Genomic DNA, 20370 nt, shown 5'->3' on the forward strand with positions numbered 1-20370 from the left:
TGTTTCCATTCTCGAAAACAAAATATTTGTGATGATGAACTGTGCCATTGCAACTATTTAAATGTCGTGTGGTTTGGATTTAAATAATATTGTCGTTAGTGATCGACCGAATCAATGATGACAATGTCGCTTTCTAATTCTTGAAGGAATTATCAATATTGTACGGAAAATAGAAGGCGGATTCTTCACAAACATATACTGTACTTCAGCAAAGACGACAGGAATATATTCTCGAGTTCATAAAGAACTCGAGACTATAATTTTTTCACGCAATGAAAAATAATTCTATTTTTCACTAGTTATTATTATGAAAATAGTCTTTGGAACGCGTGACTAGTAACGAATCAAGTCACTAGTTGATTTAGTGACAAATCAAGTCACTAGTTGATTTAGTGACAAATCAAGTCACTAGTTGATTTAGTGACAAATCAAGTCACTAGTTGATTAGCAACAAATCAAGTCACTAGTTGATTAGTAACAAATCAAGTCTCTAGTTGATTTAGTGACAAATCAAGTCACTAGTTGATTTAGTGACAAATCAAGTCGCTGGTTGATTTAGTGACAAATCAAGTCGCTGGTTGATTTAGTAACAAAGCGAGTCACTAGTTGATTAGTAACAAATGAAGTCACTAGTCGATTAGTTACAAATCAAGTCACTAATTGATCAACGTGTCAGCCTGACCTTGCCTTGAGACCGGAAGACGCTGGCTGCGCGAGTTCTTTTAATAATTAATTTATTTAAAGAAAAAAATGTGATTACTAATGCGGAATGCAGACACCACGTGTGTAAGCTGATGGGCAAATGTCTTCCTCGTTACCGACTAATACGGTATATCGAAAAAATATATATGTATAATATAGATCACTTGAAATGACTATTTTTCCAGTATTTGGCACGCTATCTCTGTCAGTGCGCCTATAAAAAAAACGAATCAAAGAGAGTTCCGTAAAAATATAACTTATTTGAAATATACTCAAAATTGTTAAACTATATTAATCAAGAGTCACAGAAATATTTTTACCATATTGTTGCTTGGCTTAAAACAAACCAAAAAAGTACGCAATATAAATAGGCTGATGGAGTTAAGCATCAAGAAAAGAGGCCGATGAGGATCTTTCTTCTGGGGACTGAGCTGGGGAAGAAGGGGGCTGAGTTGGGGAAGAGAGGGACCGAGCTGGGGAGGACGAGCCTGACAGACGTCGTTCTTCCTCGGGGATTCGATCCTTGTATTCCCCGCGACGAGCTGGACTCTTGATCGTCAGTTGGGTGTTCCAGTTGCGGAACCTGCGAGCACGTACATAACTTTGTATATATAGACTATACATTCAAGGTCAAGGTCTTGGATAAATGGAACATAAATTCAAGGTTAAAGTTTTGGATACCTAGGCCATAAATTCAAAGTTAAAACGTTTGATACCTAGGCCATAAATTCAAGATCTAAACTTTTGATACCTAGGCCATAAATTCTTGATCTGAACTTTTGATACCTAGACCAAAAATTCTAGATCTAAACTCTGGATATCTAGGCCATAAATTCTAGATCTAAACTTTGGACACCTAGGCCATAAATTTTAGATCTAAACTTTGGATACCTAAGCCATAAATTCAAGATCTAAACTTTGGATACCTAAGCCATAAATTCAAGATCATAACTTTGGATACCTAAGCCATAAATTCTAGATCTAGCCTTTGGATACCTAAGCCATAAATTCTAGATCTAAACTTTGGATACCTAAGCCATAAATTCAAAATTTCATAGCCCTCATTAAGACCTGACAGGCAGCGCAGACTGCGCAGGCAGTTCGTCTAGGACGCCGTGCAGCAGCACCGACAGCGGCCACGACACCCACGACGAGCTTTTAGAAATAAATTTATTATTTATTAAAAAATATTAGAGAATAATTCATGAGTCATCAATTCTGAAACTATCATTAGTTTTTTCTGCAGTTGGGCTAATTGTACAAATTTATTTTGGAAGTTAAATGTAAACAAAAATTTAACTTTGATTAATAGGGTAACATGGGGCAGCGAGCCCGGCCACTGCGGGTCATGGGCCCATGCATAGCGGGTTTCTCGCTAAGTATGGCAGATATTGGTCCGTGTTCTCTACCGCCGGTCGACAGTTTCACTGGGATGAAGTGTACGGATTTACGTTTTGCTAGGTGTTTGCGTTATTAAGTTATTTGTGAATAACTGTTTTAGCCCAGATAAAAATTTTTTGCTGCTAAATAAAACTGTTTTCGATTACTGTAGATGAAGCTTTTGAAATTACTGCGAGTTATATTTTGAAAGCAATATTTAAAGGGGTAATTTTGGGATCAAGTTTAGACTATTAGCCTTTAAAATAAACTGTTGACACGATATAAATTGAAATGACACCTAGTGAGGCAACGGGCCCACGCGTGTCACAGGGCAAAGCGCCCATGGTGAAGTCTTGTGTTATACATCATTAGATTTGTTTCAATGACCTTTTCAAAACTATTACTAGTTTTTGAATTACAAATTACACTTTATATTGCATGATTTTTTGATTTGCCGCCTCAAGGCAGCAGGTTTAGTTTCTAGTTATGCGTATTTATGACTCCTTATCGAGTTATTGACTCTTGCCTTGCCAAAAGTTGATTTCAGTCAACACCAATGAGGCAAAAGTTGATGAGTTTTATGGTGTTGGCTGAAATCATGATTAGGTACGAATTCTCTGCACATATCTGGATTATGGACGAAACTGGAACGAAGTTTTTTTCTGACCAACTAAATATATTTTTTCTAGTCAAGGATACATTTAATCATTTCAAGGACGAATTTTTTATCGCAAGGATATATTTTTCAATTCAAGGATATATATTTTTATATCAATGAAATATTTTTATCCACGTCAGTGATAAATTTTTTAAGCCAGGAGTATATTTTTTTTCAAGTTAAGGATGTGATTTTTAGAGTTGTTAATAAAGAAATGAATGTCATATTTTTTATTGCATTTTTCTTATTTATAACTGTAAAGTGTTGTTTTTTTCATTTTTAAACGAAAAATATGCAATTGTGGTAAAGGGACCAAGGGTGGGCGCCTTGCCCCAAGCCCATGGGCCCATTGCCTCAGGGGTGGGGGCAATGGGCAAAGGCCCTTTTTAGAAAATAGTGTTTCATTAAAAATTGAATAACTCTATAGGCGTCTAATTCACATCATACATTCCTCATTAGTTGTACCTTTAAACAAAATAAAGAACCACCTCGTATCAATTAAAATTTAATCAAAAATTTAGTTTAAAAAAGGGGGGGGGCGCTGCCCCATGATGCCCTATCCTGAGAAGTGCCGGTTCACTACTGAATTTGACGGCGTCGTTCGAGAGTAAGAAAATTTTTTGGTTTATTATATGATCTTGCGTTTAGCTTTCACGTAGTTGTATGAAATTATTTGTAGTTCAGAGTATGAATTACCGTAAAACTATTGTTAGGTACATGTTTACTAGTCAAGGAAACAATCTACACGACACCTCGACTGTTGAAAATCTATGTTTATTTTCAGTAATATTCATTCAATGCGTTATAGCGTTCCAATTTCCATCTTTCGTTTACACAAAATTACACAAATACAGGTATTGGCTTCTAATTACTCGAACGATTTAAAAATTTCTTGACATGTTGCTTTTTAAAAATCTACATTTATTATATATTTTTTAGTGGGATATATATTAAGATATGAAGTCATGCCGGTCAAGTGACCTGTTCTAATTGTAGTTTATCATTCCCTGGACTAATTAGGCGTGTCAGTATTTAATCATAACGAAGTATCTTCATTTCACACGAATTTACAGTTGAACGATTGCGGGTAATCAATGCCGTGTAAATCATGTTGAAACGAAGTATACTTTAAGTGTAGATTTTGAAACTCAAAAATACTGTGCAATCAGATCTTAATAATTTTGGATTTAGTAAATAATCTTAATTAGCATTAATATCGAATGGACAATCTTCATGGGAGAGTTCAGCACTTGGTTCTCAGTAGCCTGATTCTGCGAGGTCGCATCAGGTGCCTGGTAATTATCGTTAATTTTTTAATGAGTCTCAAAATACGACGAGTTATGTACGTCACTCATACGATGAGTGATGTACGTCACTTAATAACGTATAATAAATTGTCGTAGCCCTCAACGACGTAGAGCACCGATGACGTTGTGGATGTTCGTCTTACGTCTATTTTTGATAACATTTGGCGTTCATGAACCGAGGCTTGATTTCGAGAGTTCAATCCTCAATGAGAAAATTGTTCGTTCCCTTTTACTAATGTTTTCGTCGAAGATGTGCAATGTTTATTTCACAATGAAATTTGTCTCGATATTTTTGCCTGAATAACTGCAAAATAATTTCATTGTTTTATTTATGCCATGATCGTTAACTTTGTAAAGCGTTTTCGGTGCCCGGGCTAATTCACTTATTTCTGAGTCGTAAATGATCTAAAAATAAAATAAAATAAATTATCTATGAAAGGAAAGAATAAAATAACATTAACCAAAAAATTTTCATGCCGAAGGATCAAGATAAATTAAACGAAAAAAAATTAAAGTATAAATTGAATTTATTGCCTTTCATGCCGAATTAAACATTTAAATATAAATTTAGAATAAATAAACACGTTGGTCGCGCGGCACAAACATACAATTAAAACAGCACAAATCATAGATAATAATTATTAAATAATAGGACAACATCCTACCAATTTTGTGCCTGGCGCTGAACAACGAAAATATGCCGATTAATAACGATTAAAGTTGATTAAAATGTGCAGCCAAATGGTATTGCAGCTGAATAACAGTTACAGTTGAATAATATGTGCAGCTTAATAAAAGTTACAGCTAAATATTATGTGCAGTTGAGTATAGCAAAACGTTAAATAAAAAATGCACAAATACGAACTACAAAGTAGTAGCACGGAGAGCAGTGCCCAGGCTAAGTTAACAGCAAATAAATCTTGTATGTGTAATGCGAACGACGCCAAAACGCGCAATTTCATAGATAACAATGAAAATTATGTACAATCATCTGAATACTTCTGTAATTATTTTTTTCCTTCTGATTATAGACAGTCTATGATGAAATTTATGAAAAAAACTCACCTTGAAATTTCATATTCAATAGTTAAATGTTTGTCGAATAAAATTGCTAGTTCTCTGGCAAAAAAAAGCTATGGCAAGTTAAAAGTCGATAAATTAACTTGATAATCTAAATTTTATAGTTGAATAAACAGTAAAAAATATAGCATTAATTCATATCAGCTTTTGATACAGAGCTTAAAAAATGAATACTCACGCTAAACATGTCTCAACCTTGACTACTCATTTAGTTCGATTGATACGGCAAAATATTTTTCATCTAAATTTGGTATTTAAATAAATGGCCCCTTTTAATTTTTTAGGAATAAATGGCCTTATTTTAACGTCTAAATGACCTTTATATATACGATATTAATATCTTACTGTTTTTACGTATAAATGGCCTTCATATTTTTCCATAAAAATTTTATGTTTTTACTTCTAAATGGCCTTTATATTTTTGCTTATAAAAGGTCTTGCTGTTTTTACGTCCATATGGCTTTTATATTTGTAAGTCTAAATGACCGTATTGCCTATGCGTTTAAATGCCCGTAATGCCCGAGCGTTTAAATGGCCTTGTTTTCCTGGTTCAACTTCTGAACATCGATGAGGTTGCACATGGTCATTTTATCAGCAACATCGCTTTTGGTGCGCGGGAGGAACCGCGAGGGTGACGATGGGAACGAATTGAGCGCTAATGGGGAGAGAGGGGACCAAGGGAACGCTGAGGGTGATAATGGGGAAGATGGGCTGGATGAGAGGAATTCGTTGCGAAGGCTCTCCATCGACGCTTGAGATATGGGATGCCTGAGTGTGTCATCGCTGTCGCTGTCAAATAAACAATCGAAAAAATCAATAAAAAGTGATTAAATAAATTTGAAATTGATTCAAATAATAGAGCAGGAAAGTAAAGTTTGATTCATATAAAAAAAGAATGAACGATGTTTTTTCGGCATGCATTAAGCTAATTAGAGTGAGGACGGAGTATGGGAATTGAATACCTGGTGAGTATAAGTAGGTAAATATAATTAAACCAGGTCCAAGAAACTGAAAAAAACCCTCAATGTTTGAAAATTAAAGTAACAGAACCAGAAAAAAAACAATGAGTGCAAGAGAACCTAATAATAAGAATTCAGTGAAATTTTATTTTTGGAATAAAAATAGTATAAAATAAAATACTAATGCTACTAAACTAAAAAATTATTAAGCTAATAAGATATAGATAGATTTATTTGAAAGAAATATCACTTGAACGACGTTGTTGGCAACGAGTCAGTCAAGAAACAGCTGCTCATTGGTGCAGGAGACCGAGTGTTAATAGTCTAATTTACTGCGATAAAAATACTATAAAACCCTAGAAAATCAATTACATTGCGTTTTCCGGAATACCGCGCAATAATATTGACCGTTACTAAATAAATTTGCATGAAGTAGTGAGGTAGCGTTGAATAGAGTAGGGGAGCTGCCTTTCCGACACGCACGTTACTCTCACGGCACTTAAAATCGGCGCTATTTTTCCAGTGGAGGCGTTACTTTTAAGACTTTACACTGGGTTTGTTAATCGTTGAGTAATTAGCAAAAAAGTATTGCTATTTCAGTGCATATACATGGAGCGCTACTCCCACAGCGCCCATCTAAGGAGCGTCACTCCTACAGTGTCCATATAAGGAGTGTTACTCCTACAGTGTCCATATAAGAAGCATCACTCCTACAGTGCCCATATAAGAAGCATTACTCCTACAGTGCCCATATAAGGAGCATTACTCCTACAGTGCCCATATAAGGAGCATCACTCCTCCAGTACTCACATAGGGATGCCTGAGGATGCGTGTCCGTTAACCTCGTGCTCGACGGTGGGGTGCCGCGATCTCACTGAACCTGCACAATTGAATGTTCATTAAACGTCAGAACAAAAAATTTCAGTCAAACGACGATCCTAGTACAGAATTCAACGTTAAATGAAGTTGCTTGGGACAGCATAATCTTCACCTATGCGATAAGTTTCCAAGAAACGACTGCTGGTAACTTTCTATTACTTTTTTTTCTTCTTAATCTCATTAAGTAATATTTTAATCTAAATTTTGGCACGAGCGAGAATTGCGGCTCTTTAAGACTCATTGTGAATATTTGCATATAGTGACGGATTTGCTTGTTATAGACAGAAATTATTCCGTGCCTGTTATGCCATTTAATCCGAATTTTCAATCACCTGTAGGGCTGGGGTTGATTTTTGGGTTGTAGAGTTTGGGGTCTGATACCATCCTGACGAAGCACGACCTCTTGTAGCGCAGGCTGCGCCTGGTCTGTCTGTCCACCATGTGGAAGACTTCCTCGGTGTTCACAGCCTCAGTCTGTACAATGTCAACATGTTGGCAAATAACTGATGAAAATACATACCGCCATACATTTTACGGTATACGGTATATTGAATGATTTTAGGCTAATGCACCGTTAAGTAAACTTAATTTCAACAATATTTGCTTAGCGAGAATGTAATGTTCTCCGCCTTCGTCTGTACAACAGCTTCAAAATTTTATTAAATAACTGATAAAAAATCCCACCACCAATCATCTGACAATAAATGAAATAATTTTTTTAGAATTAACGGTGGTTAAATGTTGTTTCATAGTAATTTGTCTAGCGAGTTGAAATGTTAACATTTCCTTCCGTTTGAACAATGCTAATAATAAAAGTGTAATAACTAATAAAAGTGTAATAATAAAAATACAAGGAAACCGTTACGAAAAGTATAATAACTGATTAAAGAAGTCGTTACGTTCTGCCTATGGTAAGCCCGTGAAATAAAATCAAATGAAATTTTGATTCATTATGAAATAATATCGAAAGAAAATTTTTTTTAATGAAATAACTAATGATGATGGTGAATAAGAGTAGAGCATATATGGCTATTATAAGCCCCAGAAGTAAAAATTTGTGATCATCTATGAAATAATATTGAGATGAGGATTAAATAAACGAGTACAAATTGTAACCATTTCAGTAATTGCCATATCCCTGACCTTGGTGCCCACGTCATTGACGGCGTCCTGAGCCATGATCTCCTTGAGGTCTGTCGCGAACTCGGTTATGACGTTCCACGCGTGTTCTGTACAGGTGATAATTCGTTAATTTAGTGATATATCTTACGCATTTCATGTGTAAGATATATCACTAAAATAACGAATATCTGTCATATGTCTTACACATGATAAAATTTGACAGATGACAGAATTTGACAGAAGAACAGAATTTGACCGAATGACAGAATTTGATAAATTTTAGCATTATTAACGGTTTCATATGAGTAATCTATGCATTATGGAAAAAAGGAGCTATCCTCTCGAAATTGCGACGAGCCAATGAGTGGTTACCAGACTGACATTCATGCAAGCATTAATTATTATTGACTATGTTCATATGTATATTAACTAACCGATGTCGTCATCCGTAGCGTTCTGTGCGCACACACAGAAGCGTATAACGTATTTCTCCCCCAGTGACGCGGGAACCATGTGCAGCCTGCCTGACGCGTTGATAGACGACAGCAGCTTCTGGTTGACTTCATTCGAACCGTTCAGCCTGCAACGATAACATTTTCAATCCGGTGGATATTTAATGGTATAATTAAGTTGACGATAAAAATGCTTGATTATGCACTAATTAAAGGAGACTTAAACCAAGCGGCGTTTAACGTTATATGTTGGCTGACCGCGTGCGAAGTGTACCATTTAAGCGTGAAAATGAATAAAGTATAGAATGTGTCGCTGTTGAGTAGAGTTTAGTGGTCTGTTCATATAGTTAATTAGCATAAACAGAAGTGAGTATTGAGAAAAATAATGAGTACATAATATGAATATGAATCAACTAACATGGACTAAATTCGACAAGTCTATCTAATCTATGACAATATATTTGCCTCCAAGTAACTAAATAAAAAATTATTGTAATTTGACAAGCATTTAGTCATCCCGAAAAAGGTACTGATTTTCAACAGGTCATTGGCGCCTTTTGGACTAACCTGAAGTTAGTCCAAAGAAGTTAGTCCATTGTTAAGTAGTACATTGGTGCCTTTTTGACTAACCTGATGTTAGTCCAAAGAAGTTAGTCCATTGTTAAGTAGTACATTGGTGCCTTTTGGACTAACCTGAAGCAGACGAGGCCCAGGTGAACAGGACTGCACACTTCGAAACGTTCATCCTGCAGCACGAAGGACTCGAAGCTGTCTCTTATACACATCTAGATGTGTATAAGAGACAGGTATTGNGAAGAACTTACGTGGGACGCGAGGGTGGCGAAAAGATTTTTAATGAACTTGTGAAGAACTTACGTGGGACGCGAGGGTGGCGAAAAAATTTTTAATGAATTTGTGAAGAACTTACGAGGGACGCGAGGGTGGCGAAAAGATTTTTAAATAACTTGTGAAATACTTGCGAGGACGCCAGGGAACTGGGTATGTTTGGTTTAGTATTATTACATCATGCTAAATTGGGGGTATTTTGTTGTTGTGCCTTGATATATAAAATTTCAGAACAATTATTCAATAAGTGAACGCCTCGATATTTTGTAAATGTAAAAAGTGGACATTTTCTTAGCTTGAATTTAAACGCTTAAATTCTTCTGAAGAATATTCCGGAATTCATTGGGGAAATTTGGTCTGAATTAAAAATGAAGAATTTTACATCAATTGTTTAATGAAAAAATTTCAAAGAGAAGATTTTATTCACAATTTTTTTCGAAATGCGTGATATGGGATATAATAAATAAATTGAATGTTATTTGAAGAAACTTTTAAACAAATAATTATATATGTTTGTGTAGGCTGGCCTTGACTCACCCTGTAGTCGATGGACTGCTCGGAGTATGAGTGTTGAAGGTAAAGTGGGTCAACCACCAGCGCCTGGGTCAAGCGAAACCGATCCTGCACCCTGGGTGAAAAAATTATTATCTTGAGAATTTATTTTTTATTTTCCATAAATGAAAAAAATCGTATTTATAAATGATTTTTGGAAAAACTCCCATTATTTTGAGAAAAAATTATATTTATTTTACATAAATGAAGACATTTAGTCAATTAAAATCATTTTTGGAAAAATAACTCTCTTGCTAAATGTTTTAAAAGGTTTAACGGGAAGAATATCGGCATCTTAACTTTACTTTTGTTACATACCAAAAGTATTCGAGAAAATGTGTGACTCAAGAACTAACAGAAAATATTTACTTCACTCACCACATAACTGAGCAATCAAAGTTGGTGAGCATAAACTTGTTGGTGTTGAAGTTGAACGAAGATGCGTACTGTAAAAATATTGAAATTCATTGATATTGAATACATTTAAATATTTACCTCATAGAAATATTGAAATAATTTAAATAACAAATCATTGAAATATTGAAATCACCGAAGTAGGGAGAATATTAAAATATCGAATACTAGTTAATGTTAACTTGAATATTTGTTAATAATGTTAATTAACATGTGGTTGATGATACATTTTTAAGAAATGAAATTCAATATAATTATACAACTAACCGTCATTAACATTTTTACGGTGACTTCGCTAATTGCAATAAAATTAATTTATTCAAGTTACTCTGAAGAGGTTAAATATATATTAAAAAATACTCTGTTAGCAAACCCAACGTAATAAAACGGGTCTAAAAATTTAAAATAAATGATTTATCTATTGGTAATTTTTAAGCCTGAATATTTACTTCTTTTTATAAACACGGTTATCTTCATTTGCAAACTGACCTGGAAATCTGGTACTAAATGTCATCGCAAAATGTATATATATATATATATATATATTTTTATAATAAGTAATAATAATTTCTAATATAGTTTAATATAGGTCACCTCAATGCCCGCCATGGGCCCCCGTAGCTCAGGGCAGATGAAGGAGTTGCCAGCGTACGCTCCGTCCACGTGCAGCCATACGCCGTGCTGCTCGCATACCGGGCCTGTGTGCATCACATTATAATATATATAATATATATATATTATATTATATATTACATATTCTTATATTATAAATATAATATATATAAATTATAAATATATAGTATACTGTTATACAATATTATAATATGGCCGCCAGAATAATGAAGAAGTAATGGTATTCAAATGATGAAATTATATTAAAGAAGAAGAAAATAGGTAAAAAATTATTAAATACGTATAGTAATGGAATCTTAGACGCTATTTCTATGAATTCCGCTCCTAAATCACCGGCGATGCCACACACAGAAAAACGAATAGGTCATATTGTCTAAATTGTGACACACTTTCTAATACGTAGCACTAGAACGCTCTTTTACGGGGCCAAACTATGTCAGGATGACGCACACAAAGAACTCATCGAAGAATTAAACATAAAATTAATCTATTTCGTGTAAACTGAATCCTCAAGCCCTTTGATATTGAACTCAATAACTTATTGCACAATAAACTCACCAGTCTTTTGGGCAATCACCAATTTCTTGGATATTATGCTCACCAATTTTTCGAAAATTGAACTCGCCAAATTTTTGTACATTGCAATAATCAATTTTCTAGATATTCATTTCAACAATTATGTGTAAGTTCAACTCACAAATTTCCTGGATATATAACTCCCCCGCTTCTTTTGCATTTCAATAACCAATTTCTTGATAGTAATTTCACCAATTTAGTGTACATTCAACTGACAAATTTCCTGGTTATTACGCACACCAATTTTTCGGATATTGAACTTGCCATCTTCGTGTACAATGCAATAACCAATTTTCTAGATAGTAATTTCACCAATTTAGTGCACATTCAACTCACCAATTTCCTGGATGTTGTCGTATGAGCAGCAGGAGGTTGTACCCAGCGTCGTCTCCACGTAGAATGGGATGAAGCCCATCTCCTTGTCACGGGCGATTTGCTGTCATTTTAACAGAATAAAAAACCGTTAACAAAACCAAAGAAGTGTAAACAAAGCGATTATATAACTTTGATGGATTATGATTCAATGCGCGAATAAAAACCGTTAACCAAAACCAAAGAAGTTTTTATAAAGCTATTTTATAACTTTGATGGGTTAAGATTCTTTGCGCTTTGAAATGATTTAAATTAAAAAAATATGATAAACTATTGATACATTCGTTAAGTTCATTAGAAATAAAAAAATTCGTTCAAGTTCGTTAAGTTTCATTAGAAATAAAAATTTTTCAAGGGAATAAACTTGATAATAAACTGTAATTTCTCACCTCGGCAAGAGCGTCTCCTCTCAGACTTTGGTTCTCGTCAGGTTCCAAAATCCTGAGTTTGGTGAAGGCCATCATAGCGGCCTTCTCGACGCACGAGTGAGCTTCTTTACTGCAATAAGCGATCAGCTTAGACAGCAACACTCCTTCCTCTTCTTCAGGATGACTTATCTTGAGCTCACGTATCTTGTGGGCACGTGCTGCCAGCAGCGTCACGAACACGCACTCTGATGCTGAACTCTGCACAAAAATGGGTGAGCAATGTTGAGTAATGCTAATAATTATGTATAATATTATTATTATTAATAGTGCTGTCATCTGGCCAAATATATTGCATGTTGCCGATTCGTGATACAGTGGAATTCGCACAGCTTGATGGAGTTTGAACCCGCAACTCTCTACTTTAATCTTGCTATTCTCAATCACTGGGCCACCTCGCCGATTTTGATCAGAATAATACAAGAAAACTGGGATCGAACCCGTAACTCGCTCTTTCATCCAGGTAATCTAAGCTGTAACTATTGGACTATTCTGATATTACTGGAAAGTAAAACTGTCAGGCGGCCATGTGAAGCACCACCTGACTGAATATATATTTCAACATCGGGACAGGGATTCGTTTAATAAGTGCGTGGGGTGTAAGTAAGATACTAGCTGTCCAGATAACTTACCTTGATGCGTAATACATGAGAGTTATATGATATTTAGTTTAGAAAAAACTAAGTTATTAATTTAGGAGTAAAATAATTAAACATTTAATGATAAAGAATTAGAGACTGTTGATTAAATGACTCAAGTGGGAATAACGGATAATTTGATTTAAACAGCGAATTGATTTAAACAACGAATGTTCAAATATAAACAACGAATATTTGAATAAACAACGAATTTAATTTAAACAACGATATGGCGCGTGCAAAAGAGGTATTACTTCTAAAAATGTAAGATGTCTGGATATTTTCTTACTACAATAACGTATGAAATATTACTTTTTCTGTTCAAACTAACCTGGATGACTCCACCTCCTTTGCTGGTCTTGGGGAAGGCTAAGAAGGACTCTGGTAGCCCCACCATTTGTCCTGTGAAGAGCAATGCAACAGCACATCAGCACACGGCATAAGTAATAGAAATTAGCGTCGCTAATGAGATCCTAGATAATAATGGGATTTACATGAGCAAGCTTCACCAAATGGCATGGAGGAAAACGTGAAGGCTATCGGTCGTAAATTTGCAAAAATAAAAAGTGAAAAATGAACCAGAGACTTTCGAATGAGATTTGTAAAAATACTCCGGCATTTACCATGACTGACAATCAGTACGATATTAACTGAATGTTGTGCGTGACGGTGAGAGCGACAGTAATTAAAGTTATATATCTAAAAGTCTATAACAACGATTATTATCATCTGCATCATATTATAATAAACAAGATTAAAATATTACCCAGCCAGTCGAGCACGATGGTCTCGAGCTCCGTGCAGGCTGGGGACGCCGCCCACGAGAATCCTATGCAGCCGATGGCGTCGCTCAGCATGTCCCCCAGGATGCTAGGATACGAGTTGCCAGAGGGGAAATATGCGTGGAACCGAGGGTGCTGCCAGTGCGTGACCTGAGGGTCAGAATTATGGGTTGAAACGAGGGTGCTGGTTAAGTTTCACCTGAACGTTAGAATTATGAAATGGAAGCAACTTCTTCTTTCAAATGGTGGATATGCTGTGTAATGTCGTTGTATTATTGAGTAAAATGGCTAATACACACTCACCATTCCAACAAAAAGGAATTAATTTTATTAATTAAAAACAGGGAATGGTTTCATGTCAATGATCAGGGCCCCGACCTTAACGCCTCTGATGGCTAATATGATGTTCATAAAAAATGCATGAAAATGCTAAAACACCATTTCATTCGAATTTAACTAACGGGATAAGGCCTCCAACCATACTAAAGAAATTCGGAAATTAAGTCTGGGTAATGACAATTTAAGAGAGAACAGCTTTAATAATTACAGATTTCAAGCGTAGTCATGGAAGCAGTGGCTTGCATTCAGCCAGATCAAAACTTTTTCGGTGAGGTTATTTATGTAATAAAATGTTAGAAAAATTATCCTAGATTTTTTTCTAAAATTACCAGAATTGATATATGTTGAGAAATTTAATAGGATTTCCAGATAAAAAATATGATGGTGCAAGCTTTACAAATTATTGCGATAGTATAATGTAAGAGCCGAACTGTTCCTATGAATAAATTTGACTGTGCAAATGAAATAAACGTTTAAAACATGTCATTTCACATAAGTAATCCAACTATTACAGTTCAACTCATTCGTCCTTGCGAAAAAGATTATATATAATACAACCTAAATTTGCTGGCCCCTGGCGTGATCTTAGTCTCTATGTCTGTCATGATATCGTCCAGAACAAAAGTTATCAAACTGTCACAGTCAATTCATTTGCCAATACAAATGTAAGAACTATCATGTAACCAAAACAAACATACCCCGGGCATGATCTTAGTCTCGATGTCAGCCATGATATCGTCCCAGCTCTCGCCGTCTTGGGGGGCGGCGTCGGGCAGCAGGGGGCGCAGATACCCCGGCTCTATCTTAGGCGTCACGCGCCGCTCGTCGATGTTGTCCAGGTAGCCGGCGATGTAGTCCACCATCTCGCGACCTCGCTGCCGGAATTCTTCAGAGTCCATCGTGGTTTGTTTTTTTTTTTTTTGGTTGATCAGTCGATGGAATCCTTATACCAGCAGCCTGGAAAGACATAAAATATTTTGAGAAATATCGAAAAACGGTTTGATCGGTAGTAACGTTAAACAAAACAAATTCAATAACATATGAAACCCTAATCTTATAAAAAAACGGCAATATGCTGTAATTTTACGGCCACTAGAACGTCGATCAGACCGTTTTTTACAATTTTTTACCAACAGTAAAGAAAGAACTTTTATGCTAGAAGCTTGGTTTCGAACATCGACTTTCGGGATTTAGCATTGAACTATTCCTCGGAAAGTACGGAATAGTTTGTTGTGTTTTGTTTGGAATATTTTGTTTGTTTTATCTTGAGTTTGGAGCAGCGTACAATGCATGTCTCGTGAAAAACCATGCGAACCATGAATATTACTGTGAAATGTTCTTTCTTAATAGCTATTATTTTGCATGAGCATTTCCATATGAGTGCAGTTTCCAATATTAATTTCTTCGGAAATGTTTCCAACTACTAAAAGTGGATTTTGAATGCATTGCAAGCTAAAGGATTAAAGGAGTTAGACGCTCGAGCCCGCCTATCAAAGAAAGAGAACGAGCAAAATACGAAGACTGAATGCCACGGCATAGCTGGCATGCCACGGCGGGCGGCACCGATGCCGTCGGAATGCCAAATGGAGCTCGCGCTTCTTAATGGCGTGAGGCCTTACCATGCCGATCAATAAAGCTGCCCCCATTCATCCGATCGCCGGCAAATGAATGAAAACTGCCAAGTTTGAAATTCTTCAATGAAAGTTCAACGAATGAACTTCTCTTGAAAATTCATGAAGTTCTTATTCGGTAATGGAAAATAATTAATTTAATTACTGCTGTTGCATCAGTAACTTGAAACATCAAAAAAGTAACAAGTTGATTGAATTTTGCATTTATAATTCTATTGAATATTTTGGTATGTACAAGAGTAGCTTGTGCATTTGATACAATTATTGGTTAGAGTGGCATGAAACATTCATTTTGTTCTAATTAATTTAAGCAAAAGCAATGAGCAAATTTTGATCACATAAAGCAATGATAAAGACTGAACGAATTACCACCCGTGTTCTTCACACGTCTTCTCTGGATTCCTTCAAATTTGTCAATCTTGGCAAATTAATAAAATATCGTTCTGCCACCGTTAACTTCCGCCATGAAAAAAGAACAAACTTTTTCTTTACATATTGCCAACGGCTAACTTTGTAGCGGAAATGCCTTTAAAACATTACCAACAACTGAAGCATTTTGCTTGTGGTTTGCGGACTGAAATGCCCTGGGCCTATACTTTCAAAATTCGCTAAGTGAACGTAAGTATTTCCGCTCTATTTTCTTGTCTATGATTGGTGGATTTTGCTTGAAAGGCCGTCAATGATTGGCTGATGAACTTACGATCTCTTAACTGTTTTTAAAAGAGTGGCTTGAAAGGCCGTCAATGATTGGCTGATGAACTTACGATCTCTTAAACTTTTTTTGAAATTATAGACCCTGCCGAACATGCCCCAGGAGTTGCTCAGGGCCGCGTCCAGTGTATTGTGTTATGCGGCTAGAACTCCATATTTATTCCTAAATTTTTTCCGTTGCGCAAAATGAAGCATTTTTATTGGCATGAATCGCGGCGTTTTTATTGGAAAGAATAATGACATTCTTAGTGTCACGAATTGCACCATTTTTAGTAGCATTGCAGAATTGCAGAAATTTTTGTGGCACGAATAAAGTAAGTTTTAATTGTGTTTGAGATTAAGATTTCAGACTCAAGATGCCTAGCTTTAATAATTTCGAAGGCTCTAAGTCAGTAATCATGTTCTGTTATCCTTAGGCTTCCTTGACGGAAGTTTATTAAATTTACATCAAATATAGTATTAGTTTATAGTAGGAAGCTAGTATTGAATTTACATCAAATTTCGTCCGAGTTTATGTTTTAGTTTCTGATCAACCGGAAGCCGCTGGCTAGAAGAGTAGCAACATTCTTAATTTCAGTCTCGTCTGAGTTATAAAGCTAATCTACCACAGAAAAAAACTATTTTTTTTTCATTAGATTAGCAAAAATATTCATTGATCACGTTACTCTACATGCTATTCCTACCTTACCAGTATGTTAACCTTCGCTGTCAATGTCGACACATTCCTGCTACAGTTCACAATGCTATTCCTACGTAAAATATTGCATATTGAGGCAGTGGTGGGCGTGGTGGGCATTCAAGTCTACTTTTCCCTGCTTTTTGCGATCTCAAGATCGCCACGCGCGGAAGCGATCGCTGACCTCGGATCGCACGACGGACGATTTTTGCTACGGCGTAGCCTGTACCGCGCTGACATAAATAATCATCGTTGCAGAACATTTATTGTAGATTATTTATTGAAATTTCGTGGATTGTTGATCGCAGAGTTGCAGTCGGTTTGTTATTGATAACTGGTCGAATCATCACAGGTGGTAAATAGGGTTAATCGTACATGATTTAGCTATTATCGCAGACCTTTAGTAGAATTTTACGCTCTTTAATAAAATTCAACATCTTCAATTGCTAATAAATTTCAGTTTTCGAAAAATTTATCGATTTTTGTAAGATTTTGATCCTAATCTCATATCAAGTTTGTTTACCTGATGAATTTAAATATGATCATTTAAATAACAATAATTATGCGGTTCATTATAAAAAATGTAATATTCAAGGATACTATTAAAAAAAATTTAAACCAAACAATCAATTTTGTTGTTTAGTTCTACCTTAATTTGACTTTAATTCATTATATATTCAACTTTAATAAAATCTACTTAACTGCCTCAGGAACTAAACTTGTGTTCAATGAACATCCAAATCCCGATTTTAAAATTAGAATCAACGTCGACGACATTGGTATATATTATATACGAATTTTAATATATGTCTAATGCTTCAAGGTTGCGAGAATACTTTATAAAAAATGCTCCACATCTAGCGCCAGAATATCAATTATTGAAGCCAGTGCAGGGAAATTCAAGTATTTGAAATCATTTAGTTAAAAGTTTTTGAGAAATGCCTTTGGCCGTTGCAAGGTAATCAACTGTTAACACTTCTTGTACGTAAGAATTATTTCATTGCAATTCAAATTCGATTGTGGTGTAAAAACGTGACACTAAGTTTAGTTTTTCATATGAAAACAACATCTAAGTATTGTACGGACTTTACTCTAATACTCACTTTTAATAGAATATGACAGAACACGCTTCAGGGATGCACTTGTTGCTTTTTTGTTGGAAAAGCGTCTAGATTTAAGAACTACCGTAGGTCAAGACACAAGCGTAAGCGTGCACACTTCACTGCACTTGCAGGACGAATGATGCCAAGTCACGGCAGTGCCAGCGTATTTATACCCCATCTGCCCCTGCTGCGACCAGCTGCGGCACGCTGTTGCAGCAAGCGTGATTTCACGCTTGTTTGTTAACGGTTAAACGTCCGTTGTTTAGGGGAACTCTACCTAAAGATTACGCATTACATCGTTAACCTCTGACCAATCAACATACCGGGTTTAACTAGAGCACACCAATCAGAGCGTGATATTTGAATTTAAAAATTTAATAATAATAAATAAAAATGTTGGAGAGATAATAAAGAATAAAAATATATTTGCACGAAGTGTTAGATGCCTGTGAACATGCCGCTGAAAAGGATGAAGTTAGTGAAGAAAATAAACTGCATGCTGAACGTAACAATGAAGTGTATAGATATGACCTCGTCGTTGTATCGACACTTAACGTAGCTTTTATTGCAGTCGTCATTCGGTCAGATTTTCCGGGCCTTTTTTCAATGATTACAAATTAAGGCTTTGTAAGAAAATGAATGTAAAAAATTTGAATGAATTTGAGGTGTTTACTCAGGGGCAATTACAGCTTGAATGAAGGATGGGACAATCAAATGAATATTTAGTGTTATTCTTGAATTAAAATTTGTAATTATATATGTATGTTAATCAAGTGTCACAAAAATTTGTAATCTGACCTGTTTTCTAAAAAAAAATCCATGACAAAATTCAATAGTCATGAATCTAAATTACTACATTAAAAAATAATGGCACGAAGAAATGGTGACACAAAAATTTTTTTTAATAAAAAATAATTGCGACACGAAAAGATGGCCGCCGATCAGCAATGGAGGACACGACACTCATAAAAATGTATTAGCCATATTGCAAAAATTGCGACAAACTTTGTGCACGTAGCATTGATACGCCCTCTTGCCAGTCAAACTTGGTCAGGATGACCCAAAGGCAAAAAGTGCATCATTATTTGGGTAATTTTTACACTCATATCTATGAGTGCGTCCACTTTATCCGACTTGGTTCACTGGCCCCGTTTTCCGGTAGCTACTGCGACCCTCAGGGCTGAGGGAAACTCGTGTACTTTTCCCTTGTGAAGCGGGGAGTGTGAGGGAACAGGTAAACTGGTGTACTTTTCCCTTGTGAAGAGGGGAGTGTGAGGGAACAGGTAAACTGGTGTAATTTTCCCTTGTGAAGAGGGGAGTGTGAGGGAACAGGTAAACTGGTGTAATTTTCCCTTGTGAAGAGGGGAGTGTGAGGGAACAGATAAACTGGTGTAATTTTCCCTNGGTAAACTGGTGTAATTTTCCCTTGTGAAGAGGGGAGTGTGAGGGGAACAGGTAAACTGGTGTACTTTTCCATTGTGAAGCGGGGAGTGTGAGGGGAACAGGTAAACTGGTGCACTTTTCCCTTGTGAAGAGGGGAGTGTGAAGGGAACATGTAAACTGGTGTACTTTTCCCTTGCGAAGAGGGGAGTGTGAGAGGAACAGGTAAACTGGTGCACTTTTCCCTTGTGAAGAGGGTAATATGGGAAGAGATTGAGTATGAAGGGAACAGGTAAATGCGAAGGATAATACCAGAAATAATTTTTTTCCGTCGTGGTTCTTAGAACTCAAGCCACGTGCATATGACATAAGTTGGAAGTTTATCCAGGATGCGCATTATGTTTGCAATTTATATATTTCCTCTTAAGCGATGATTACAGATCAATGTCACTTCAATTTCCAATGATAATGTCCGGAAAGTCGCACTCCTTCAGCAGATTGTATTATTTATAAATGAAAGTTCATTAATTATTGTGTAGAAAACTATACAAGTAGTATAGACAATAGGCCTACCGTCACACTTTCCATAAACAGCTTAAATCATAGGTTACCACAATCATTTACCCGAATCTTACCCAACAAAATTAACCAATTACCCCTTAGTAAAACCTCATACAAAATCATTTCAAATCTTACCCAACAAAATTAACCAATTACCCCTTAGTAAAACCTCATACAATATCATTTCAAATC

The 20370-nt window shown here is 35.8% G+C and overlaps 1 protein-coding gene across 1 annotated transcript; it reads right to left on the reverse strand.

Annotated features, from left to right (window-relative positions):
• Positions 1 to 5082: 5082 nt before the first annotated feature.
• LOC108665985 (aromatic-L-amino-acid decarboxylase) lies at positions 5083 to 18362 on the reverse strand. The gene is made up of 15 exons (XM_018152797.2): positions 18238 to 18362; positions 14815 to 15073; positions 13762 to 13927; positions 13327 to 13397; positions 12322 to 12558; positions 11897 to 11996; positions 10946 to 11049; positions 10316 to 10383; positions 9923 to 10013; positions 9233 to 9324; positions 8522 to 8667; positions 8109 to 8194; positions 7298 to 7439; positions 6897 to 6966; positions 5083 to 5916 (listed from the first exon to the last, which is right to left on the reverse strand). Exons 2-15 carry the CDS (start codon positions 15013 to 15015, stop codon positions 5655 to 5657), a joined length of 1836 nt encoding a protein of 611 aa, XP_018008286.1. The 5' UTR covers positions 15016 to 15073; positions 18238 to 18362; the 3' UTR covers positions 5083 to 5654.
• Positions 18363 to 20370: the final 2008 nt, after the last annotated feature.

Source organism: Hyalella azteca, unplaced genomic scaffold, assembly GCF_000764305.2.
Source record: "Hyalella azteca isolate HAZT.00-mixed unplaced genomic scaffold, Hazt_2.0.2 contig14403, whole genome shotgun sequence".
Taxonomy (NCBI): Eukaryota; Metazoa; Arthropoda; class Malacostraca; order Amphipoda; family Hyalellidae; genus Hyalella; species Hyalella azteca.

Coding starts and splice junctions, on each gene's coding strand:
- LOC108665985 (XM_018152797.2), bottom strand. CDS start 15,015: ATGGACTCTGAAGAATTCCGGCAGCGAGGTCGCGAGATGGTGGACTAC. Junction 13,398..13,761: donor CATCGTGCTCGACTGGCTGG/GTAATATTTTAA, acceptor TGCTCTTCACAG/GACAAATGGTGGGGCTACCA. Junction 9,325..9,922: donor AGCAGTCCATCGACTACAGG/GTGAGTCAAGGC, acceptor ATACACATCTAG/ATGTGTATAAGAGACAGCTT.